The 10,811-nt window shown below is 44.4% G+C and overlaps 1 protein-coding gene across 2 annotated transcripts; it reads left to right on the top strand.

The window, feature by feature from the left end:
• The first annotated feature begins 1,493 nt into the window (after positions 1–1,493).
• On the top strand, positions 1,494–9,983 carry LOC147615329 (uncharacterized). 2 transcript variants are annotated; one of them, XM_086779409.1, is made up of 2 exons: positions 1,494–3,002; positions 9,290–9,983. In XM_086779409.1, exons 1-2 carry the CDS (start codon positions 1,563–1,565, stop codon positions 9,956–9,958), a joined length of 2,109 nt encoding a protein of 702 aa, XP_086635535.1. In that variant the 5' UTR covers positions 1,494–1,562; the 3' UTR covers positions 9,959–9,983. The 2 variants fall into 2 exon arrangements, with proteins under 2 accessions (XP_086635535.1, XP_086635534.1); XM_086779408.1 differs by having other exon boundaries at positions 9,254–9,983.
• Positions 9,984–10,811: the final 828 nt, after the last annotated feature.

Raw genomic sequence — 10,811 nt, 5'->3', positions numbered from 1 at the left:
CTTAGACTCTCAACTCTGGACATTGAATACTTGTGAATACGAAATCTAAAGCTTGAACCTAGAGAGAATGAAGCTAGAGAGCACGATAGGTCTTCATATTTGGTATTCCTTCTTGCTAAGGTTTGAGAATTGCGTAAAAGAGAATCATGAGTTCGTGCTTCATCAATTGAAGATTGTACATGCCTCAATCACGGCTTTGAAAGAGACACGAGGACGTTGGGTAGAGAGAGAGAGAGAGAGACTCTATGTGTGTGTGTGTGTGTGTGTGTGTGTGTGAGACAAAACTGAAACTACCCTTATGCTGATTGTGATATGAGAGCTTAGAAGGTGTGACTTGTGTATTTTAAAAAAATGATAGTTAACCTTGGCTGCATGATGATTACAAGAGAGCCACAATTGTGTAAGGCCAACATCCGTGTCACTAATGCTAATCCACTACAAGCTCAGACCTTCAAAATATAAGTTGTCATACAAGCGTGCTGACTTTGCAAGAGATAGTGAGTGTGTTAAACTCAAAGCTATCTTATATGCTAGTTGGGTTGGGCAGACCAACTAGACAAAGAACTGCCTTGCTAGGGTGGTAATTGAGATACAGAGACTTACAAGGCTGTAGGCACACATTGCATACATGGGGAAAGGAGAATGAGTTATCAAGTATGCGGGAGTTGGGCCACCTTAACATCTTCACTCCTACCCTCCTGATGACAGTCCACCTTAGCACTCAAACTTGAGAGAGAGAGATAGAGAGAGAGTTCAACACTCAAAATTAAGAGCGTTTTCAAAAAAAATGCTTGTGAGAGAACCTACATCTAAGAGAGAGTCTGTTCAGTTATCAAGTATGCGGGAGTTGGGCCACCTTAACATCTTCACTCCTACCCTCCTGATGACAGTCCACCTTAGCACTCAAACTTGAGAGAGAGAGATAGAGAGAGAGTTCAACACTCAAAATTAAGAGCGTTTTCAAAAAAAATGCTTGTGAGAGAACCTACATCTAAGAGAGAGTCTGTTCAACAAAATGGTTGGCCAAGCTAAAGCTTGCCACTACAAAGTTATGTAGTTCAAAACTTTGAACCAAAGACAAACACAAAGACAATTGAAAATTTTTCTTTATGTATTTTTCATGGTTATATTGAGAAAATTGGTTCAACTTTGGGATTGATATTTAATAATGCAAAAGGTTTTCTTCCATTACATTGAAGATGAAAGATTTTTTTGTTAGCTTCTAAATATTATTGAGATCCATATTTGCAATCATTCTTAAACGGTTTTTTTAAAAGACCCAACACGGCAAGGTAATTTGATCAATAATTTGATTATGCACATTTTGTGAGTTTCTTGATTATATTTTTAAGAATCTTATTTAGAAATTATTAAGAAAGGCAATGTTTATGTTGGGCTATCTCTTGAAGGGCAAAGAAAAAATTTGCCCTTCTTAGAGAAAGGCAAATTAAAAAGAGACCTTCCTAAAAAAGTAGGTTTCAACTTCAACTTTGAGACTTCCAAAGTTCCAGGCTTGCCCAAAGCAATCTGCTGCGCTGCGGTCTACTACTGCGCCAGGCAAGATGAAAGCCTCCTCTTCGTCTGGCCATTTGCAGGAGAAATGCGATCTGTTCTCGGACTCGGTCTTTCCATTGAGATTGATCAACATAGCAGGCACACTTGCCAGTGAGGACGACGGAGGCATTTCCTTCACTGCGGAGCCAGCCGATTGGAATTTTCATACTATCTCCCACACCTGGAGCAAGGACGTGCGGGATATGTCCGACCACGTGGGGGAGATCATCACAGCAGAAGCAGGCGGGGCTGATCGGCTAGGCACGCGCGAGAGCATGAGGAGGTACAATGAGATTTTCCAGCACCATGACTTCAGGGCATTCAGGGCTTACAGAGATCTGATGGAGTTCCTGCAGCTTTTAATGGAGGAGGGGGGTGTGACAAAGGTGTGGTTCGATGCCTTGTGCATCAATCAGAAGGACGGGGAGGAGAAGAGCCGAGAGATCAGGCGGATGGCAGCATACTACAGGGAAAGCAGGGGGACATATGTGCTGACTCACGGCCTTGGGCAGGGGTACCATCTATGGCCAGAGGATGAGGCCACGCTGAGAGGGGATATGTGCCCGCGATGGTTCGAGAGGGTATGGACGCTTCAGGAGTTCTTGCTGCCGGCGCAGGTGAAGTTCATAGTGGGGATGGAGGACATCTGCGAGCGCACTAGACTGTATATCCACTCCTACATCAAAGCAGATGGCTCGTTTACCTGCTTCCTCCACGCCACAGCCTCCCTTTTGCTGATGCGCCGCACCATAGCTCATGATATGAGGGAGCAGGGTCTAATGGGGGAGGATGAGGTGGTGGAGGATGGATATGTGGCCATACCTGTGGAGACATTGCAGTGCGATCAATGCGGTAGACAATGCGCAATCCACAAGGCCCGACATGGGAAAGAGGTGTACATTGTCGACAGTGAGATCTACTACTTTTTCATGGCGGTCGACGTGGATGTAAGCAGGCTGAGGGTACAAAATGAGCAATCTGAGCAGTGCATATTGGCTGGGCTGAACCTTGAGATCCTGCGGAGCCTGTTGAAGATGAGGATCGGCCATGACAGAAGCCACATGGAGATGCTTGGCAAGGTGCTGGAGGATGTGGCGCATCGGGAGTGCTCCGTGGAAGAGGACCGCGTGCTGGGGATACTGGGGCTGCTAGGCTTGGAGGAGGATGGCGTGAAGGACCCGGAGGAGGCGGCCACCACCTCCTCCAAGAATTTGGCGCAGCTGCGCACTGGCCACACCCTGCAGCAGCAGCTCGTCAAGGTGTGCGCGCTTCCTCCTCCTCATGTCCTCATCCGCGTCCTCATCCTGGGCTACCGCATGCATTCCTCCAGTTCCCCCTCGGCCACAGGTCTGCCTTCCTGGGCCCCCGACCTAAGCACGCCCATCATCAGTGACCGACAGTGCACCCTCCAATTAATCAATTTCTCTCCTACCGCGTATCTGAGGCAGGTAAAGTTTCCACAAAGTGTGTGTGTGTGTGTGTGTGTGTGTGTGTTCTGTTCCAAGAAATTAATTTACCGACAACGTGTGATGTAGCTAAATACCAATTAGATTAGACTAGTTCTTGATCCGCGCGCGTTGTTGTGCTCAACAAAACTTGAAGAGTATATGTCTGACCGCACACTATAATCTGGAATCATGTCTTAGGAATGGATGATTGGTTGCATTTTATGAGAGTAACACACAAAAAAAAAAAGAACACAACACAATTCATATGGAAGAATCAAAACTTCAAGCTTGTAAGTAAAGGGCCTTGAAGAATATCCCACTCACATCACACATCATTAGCAATCCCTGACGAACAATGTCATCATGAATTTGTGTGCCATTGCCATTTGCGCCTATGCCGCCCCACGCCTTCAAAATGTGAGCGAAGGTGACTGTATTTGGAGAGAGGCCCTCGCATTGCATCTATTCAAAACAATTCAATGCTTGCTCGCCTTGCCCCTCTTTGAGCATATCCTGCAAATAGTGCAAACCAAGAGATTGTGTCCCTAGCAGGAAGTTCATCAAGCACTTGATGTGCTTTTGCGAGTGCAGCGCATTTGGCATACATGTCCACCAAGGCAATGCCAAGCACACTGTCTTCCCACCAACCCATGAGAGACCACCTCACCATGTAATTGAATGCCTTGTCAGCTGCCCCTATGCTGTCACAGGCCTTCATGACACAAAGCTCATCAAGCACTTGATGTGCTTTTGCAAGTGCACCAAATCTGGCATAGATGCCCATCTAGGCATTGCTAATCCAATAGCTTTTCCCTACAACCTGTGACAGACAATCTCATAATAATTTGTTTGCCCTTGTCAGCTGCTCCTATGTTGCCACACACCTTCAAGCTGCAAGCTAATGTGACGGCATGTGGAGAGAGTCCCTTGTGTTGCATTCGTTTCAAAACAATTCAGTGCCCCTATTGGGCATGTAGGCCAAATGACTTAAGTCCTGTATAGGAAGCTTGTCAAGCACTTGTTGTGCTTTCCCAAGCAAGCCCTTTTGAAAAAATCAGCATGTACTCTAGTGCTTTTGCACAAATCCTTCATGGCTCTGCTCCTTTTGAGCAAATCCTGCAATTACGACAGATCCAAGAGACTACTACAGCTCCTCAAGCATAGCTGTGCTTTTTGGAGCACACCGCATTTGTTGTAAATGTCCACCAAGGCAATGCTAGGCACCAAATCTTCTCCCAACAACCCTTGACAATCAATTTTGTCATGAATTTGCTTGCCCTTGTCAGCTGCTCCTATGCTTCTACATGCTTTCAAGATGCAAGGAAGGTGACCGCATTTGGAGAAAGGCCCTCATGTTGCATTTGTCCAAACTAGTTCAGTGCTTCCTTGCCCTGCCCCTGCCAGGTATATCTTGCAATTAGGGCCGACCAAGTGACTACATCCCAAACAGGAAGCTCACAAAAGCACAGCGACGCAAAAGCACTCGCTGTGCTTTTGCCAGTGCACCACATTTGGCGTACATATTGACTACAGAACTTGCTACGTAAGGGTTTTTTTCAAGCAAGCCCCTTTCCAGAATATCAACGTCAACTCTTTTTCTTCCTCAAACAAAGCTCTATTTCTTCAGCTTCTGCTGACATCACCTGTTCTCTTCTCCTTAGCTTTTCACAAACCCAAAAAAGATTGCTCCAGCTATCAATCCACAACGGTTCTGTAGTGATTTTGTGCTTGAAGCATCTTGGGCTCGTCTGTCAAAACAACAAAAGAAAATAAGTGTGTTTGGAGAGAGGCCCTTGTGTTGCATATGTTCAAAATACTTCTGTGCTTCCTTGCTAGTGCACTCAAAGAGACTAGTTTCCTCGGCAAACTCTGACTGACAATCTCATCCTGATTTTATTTGCCCTTATCAACTTCTCCTACACTGGCAAATGCCTTCGAGGTGCAAGAGAAGATGACCATGTTTGGAGAAAAACCCTTGCATTATGTCTGTTCAAAACAGTTTAGTGCTTCCTCAACCTTCCCTTGTCGTGCATATCTCAATATTAGTGCACTCCAAGAGAGTACATCCTGGATAGGAAGCTCGTCAAGCACTTGTGCTGCTTCTGTAAAAGCCACCACGTTAGCAAACATGCTCACCAAAGCATTGCCAAGCATGATAACTTTCCCTAGCAAACCCTAACAGACAATCTTATCAGGAATTTGTTTGCTGCCACCATAGGCCTTCAAGATCCAAGAGAAGGTAATGGTGTTTGTTGCATCTGCTCAAAGCATTTCAATGCTTCCTCAACCTGCCCCTCTGTTGGTCATATCTTGGTATTAGTGCACTGCAAGAAACTAATCCCGGATAGGAGAGAGGCCCTTGCATTGCTCTGTTCAAATCAATTCAGTGCTTCCTCAACCTGCCCGTGACAGGGAATGTGTTTGAGGCCATCAAGTTGCATCCATTCAAAATAATCCAGCAAAGCAAGGCCAAGCACATTATCTTCTCCCATTAACTCTATTTCCAATCTTGTCACGGCATCATTCACCCTTGTCAGCCAGCCCCTATGCTGCCACAGGCTTTCAAGCTACGGGTAAAGGTGATTGCATTTGATAAGAGTCCCTCCCGTTGCATCCATTGGAGACAACATTTTTGACAATCTATATACACCACAGTAGTGCTAGTGACATGCATCTTTTCAAACTCGTCGTAATTCCATTTTCCCTTATCAACTATTCCTGTGGTGGTGAAGGTGATTGCATTTGGAGAGTCCCTTGCATTGCAGCCATTCCAAGAGAATACATCCTAAACAGGACTCTGTTCAAGCACTGATGTTGCTTTTGCAAGTGCAGTGAACTATGTTGGATCCATTCAAAACAGCCCAATTAGCTACCTCATGCTACCCCAAGCCCTTAAGGTGACTGCATTTAGAGAGAGACCCTCACGTTGCATCTATTTGAAACACTTCACTGCTTCCTCATTTTGCTCCCGTTCGGCGTATCCTGCAATTAGTGCCCTCGAAGAGACTACATCTTGTTCAGCATATCCTGCGATTAGTGCCCTCCAACATGTCCCCAATATGCATAGGTGACTGCATTTGGACAGTGACCCTCGCATTGCATCTATTCAAAACACTTCAGTGCTTCCTCACCTTGCTCCTGTTCAGTATATCCTGCTTTTAGTGCCCACTTCCTTATCAGTTGCTTATGCAAAGTGCACCACATTTGGCATACATATCCACCAAAGTAGTGCACACACAATATCGACCCCTTTCTCACAATCTTAGCAATTGCATTGCTCTATTCAAAACAATTCAGTGCTTCCTCAACTTGCCCTACAATATCATCGTGGATTTGTTTGCTCTTGTCAGCTGATCCTATGTTGCCACAGACTTTCAAGATGCAGATAAAGGTGACTGTTTGGAAAGAGAGGTCCTCACGTTATAGTTGTTGAAACAATTCAACGCTTCCTCACCCTGCCCCTACTGGGCATATCCTGTGATTAGTGTGCTTCAAGAGACTATACCACAAACAGGACACTCATCAAGCGCTTCTGCTGCACATTTGGTATAGACATCCACCAAAGTAGTGCCAAGCACAACATTTTTTCCTAGCAACTCTTGTTACAATCTTGACATGAATTTGTTGCCCTTCTCAGCTGCCTATGTTGCCAGGTTAAGGTGCCTAGATTTATAGAGAGGCCCTTGCATTGCATTGGTGTTCAAGACAATTCAGTGCCTCCTCACCCTGCCCTGCTGAGCATATCCTGCCCTGCATTTAAAGACGCAGGCCTACATTTAAAGAGAAGCTCTTGCATTGCATCGGTGTTCAAGACAATTCAGTGCCTCCTCACCTTGCCCTGCTGGGCATATCCTACACTTAGTGCACTTCAAGAGAAAACGCCTGAATGGGCAACTCTTTAAGCACTCGTATCACAACCTCATTATGAATTCATTTGCCCTTGTTAGCTGCAACCATGCTGCCCACATGCTTTCAAGATGAAGGTAACGATGGCTGCTTATAGAGAGATGTGTCTTAGTTGCAGCTGTTCAAAACACTTTAGAGCTTTGCAATAGGTCATATCCCCACATTTGCCACACACATGCAACAGAGTAGTTAATGATCCCAACCCACTTAATAAGAAATCCCACTTGCCATGCTTCACACCATCTTTGAGTTGTCAGTCCATGTTCGAGTCCCCCACCAGCAACACCTATTGCCAAGCTCATCATGAATCTGTTCACCCTTGTCAGCTGCTCCTATGCTGCCACTGGCTTTCAAGATGTAGGTAAACGTTATTTCATTTGGAGAGGGTCCCATTGCATTCGTTCCAAACACTTTAGTGCTTCCTCATCCTACCCCTGTTGGGAATATCTTGGGATTACTGCACTTTAGGAAACTACATCCCAAACAAAAAGCTCGTTAAGCACTTGTGCTGCTTTCAAGTGCATCACAATTGGCATACACATACCCACTAATGTAGTGCCAAGCAAAACATTCTTTCCCACCAACTCAAGGTAACTGTTTGTATGCTGTTCACAGGCTGTCAAAATGCGAGGGATGTGACTTGCATCCGTTGGAAACTTTGCTCATCATGCTCTTGAGCATATCCTGCAAATGGTGTAGACCAAGAGACTACATCCCGGACATGAAGCTTGTCAAGCACTTCGCTTCGCACGGCATTTGACATACGCGTCTATCGACGCATTTCTAGGCACATCTTTACGGAGCTACCACTGATTGCAGCTTGGATCGTAGCACAGTTGTTCTGCCCTTGTCATACGCTCCTATGCTGGCGATGTTCTTTAGCGAGTGGACCACATTTGCCATACATGTCCTCCAAGGCACAGAATCCCTGTACGCTGTTGTGCATCATCTTTGGCTCTCATACCGAGTCTTGCAAATTTGCCCGCGCGCGGCCTCGTAGCGGGAAGTCTCCTTCCATGCTCTCTTGTCTCTGTGAAGCATGTACCTTAGAACGCTACGTGGCACCCGTCAGGGTGCTTGTACCTTTGCATGCCACGTGGTAGTCTTCTCATCGCAAGGAAGTATTGCCACGTGGAAGTCTTAGGAAAATTAGAAAGAGTATAGATAAGTGAATGCTTGGTATTCCACCGTTTCAACAACTAAATAATTCAACTTAGGCCGGGTTCACAACTAAAAATCGAAATTGCATTTGGCAAAAAACTGATTGGGCATGTGCTACATAAGCGGACAAGGTCGGCTGAAAAAGACGTCCTTAGAGTCGGACATTTCCCTCATTTGACGGACATCTCCAATAAGTTGCGGCGTTCGATCGGTATTGAACTCGGGTAGATGACGCAGCGTTCAACTGGAATAACCACGCGGCCTTGCACCATTTGTTAAAGGCAACTGACACAAAAATGTATTAAAACAACCACCCGCATGGTGTGAATGGGTAGGGCGGCAGCCACCTCACTTTTGAGGGCATGGCCACCGCCCCTTCTGAACCCGCCCTTGATTCGTTTTTTGTTTGGGGGTGCCCTATGCACCCTTGTGTGTTGAGTGTGCCTTGATATCCCATAGAGGACAAGAGTGGGGGGATATGGAGAGAGAGAGAGAGAGAGAGAGAGAGAGAGAGGTCCTACCTTTTTGCAAATTATCAATTGAAAAAAGAAATGAAATAAGAGAGATTATGGGGAGAGAGAGAGGGGGAGGTTGAGAGCCATTAAGTAGCATAGATATGAGAAAGTAGTGTGTATTTTTTTCTTTTAATTTATAGAGTTAGAAAAGAAAGTCTGGCCATTTTCTTTACAGTAGATAGCAAGGGGTGGTACCTCCTATCTAGGTTGTCTTTACTATCGCCTTCTACTCAATGAAGAGGGAGGCAGTGACACTGAACTTTGAGGAGGATTGGAGGCTAGACATTTAGGACACGTAGGATTCATCCTACTTTGCAAGCTGAGAGTTCTTACAAAAGAAAGGCGACCACAGGAGTTGGATACTCACCTTAATGCAAGAATTGTTCCCAAATCTAGGAATTGATGATTTTATGCACCATAAAATGCACAATTCATGCATACTTTGTTCACAATAATAACAGGAGGGTTGGGTGTAGACCATTGCACGACCCAACCCAAAATTGAATTCATGGGACAAGAAGGGATGGCTAGCTATAGATAGCCATGGTTTTTATGTATTAACCATGCAAACTTGTTTAGTTCATGGGTATCAAAGCTTCAATGTACATTGGTAGGAGTTGATGGCTTCTAATCTCTGCTTTTTGTTCTTTGTTTTTTCTTTTGGTATAGCCCCAAGTAACTAACGATGGTCGTCTACATGTTAAGGGCCCACTTGTTCCAGCTTGTCTCATACCACGACAAGATGACCCTGCCAATGGATCCCACTTAACATTAATGCAGGAATTGTTCCCAGATCAAGGAAGTGATCCACCTAGGCCATATCGATGTGTTTACAATTGTGATCCCTTAATTGACCAGCATGTGTACCACGCCCAAAAAACTTACTCTCTTCAAGTAGGGAACAAACTTTCACTTCCTCTCGAGGCACACTGCTCCACTCCAAGTGAAGTCATGGTATTCTCCTCAAGAGCATATTGGTCCCACTATGAGGAACCTATAACCTCTTTTTCTTATGAAAGTGATGATGAATGCCTTCAAGATGATGAATTTGCACACATTTCCTTCACAATTAGAGCTCGACCTTTTGAAGAAGAGATATTAATGTCTCGCAAGCGTAAGGCTAATTGTGCCTATGGACCTTCTAAATATTTTGTGCCAATCGATGTCTCTCTTCTACTTCTTGGCAATAATTATAATGGATCCCGAAGAGTAGCCCTAGTTTGCATAGGACACGCACATGAACTACATAGAGTAGGAATCTGTGAATTTTCAAGTGAAGTTGGCAATGCTATCTTCTCTAATGTAAATGATATGGATTGCACAATTGGATGCTTAGATCGAGTTGAGGAGATGATTGATGAACTAGAAGGTTGATGTATAAGAATCGAAGATTCTACCATCCATAGTCACACTTATTTGCTATATTGTCTTTGGTCAATACACTTCATTTACAATATGCTCATAATTTTACGTTTGTCCTTGATTGATGTATCCTAGCTAGTTTATATGGGGTTCTCTCTCTCTCTCTCTCTCTCTCTCTCTCTCTCTCTTTCTCTCTCCATAGCAAGAGGTGAAAGTGTTATTGACTATGCATTGGTTAGTGAACATCATGCTAGCATGGTTACCTCTGTGAAATTGGGAGATCTTAGACTCGGACCATAAGCCACTTTATGTACAAATTGAGGTATCACACATGGACATGCAAATAGCCATAAAAAAAGTTAGCAAAGATTGGGCTTTTACAAAATATAGAAGGAAAAATCAAAGCATTATGTGGACACTAAAAAATTCACCCGTCACTTTTGACAGAAGTCAAGAATGGAAAAAGAGGCATGAGTCCATGATGCAAGTTGCCACAATTATATTTGATATCAAGTAGATTGGGAAAGTGCAACTACCTAACCTTCCATGCAATAATTGGTTTGATTCACCATGTAAAGAAACTCTAGGCACAAGGATGTGAAGAGGAGGAGGATAACATGATTATGTATAGAAAAGACCCAAAAAAGCTTGGAGACATCTCGAGGAAAAAACCAAAGGTCATTGGAAATTTAGAAAAGTGTTGCATGATTAACTATGTTCAGTCATTGTATACTCACAAATGCAAAACCCACGCAAGGGGGTTTCTCACCCACAAACGTGAGGGACATAACCATAGAGGATGTGAAAGAGAGCTTACACACTTTAACAAATGGGAAGGTAACATACACATTCCATTTGCCAACAC

This window comes from Cibotium barometz, chromosome 40 (assembly GCF_041138505.1).
Source record: "Cibotium barometz isolate CiBa-2024 chromosome 40, ASM4113850v1, whole genome shotgun sequence".
NCBI classification, from domain to species: Eukaryota; Viridiplantae; Streptophyta; class Polypodiopsida; order Cyatheales; family Cibotiaceae; genus Cibotium; species Cibotium barometz.
The sequence above is the reverse complement of the archived record's forward strand: the minus strand, read 5'-3'. Positions and strand labels throughout refer to the sequence as shown.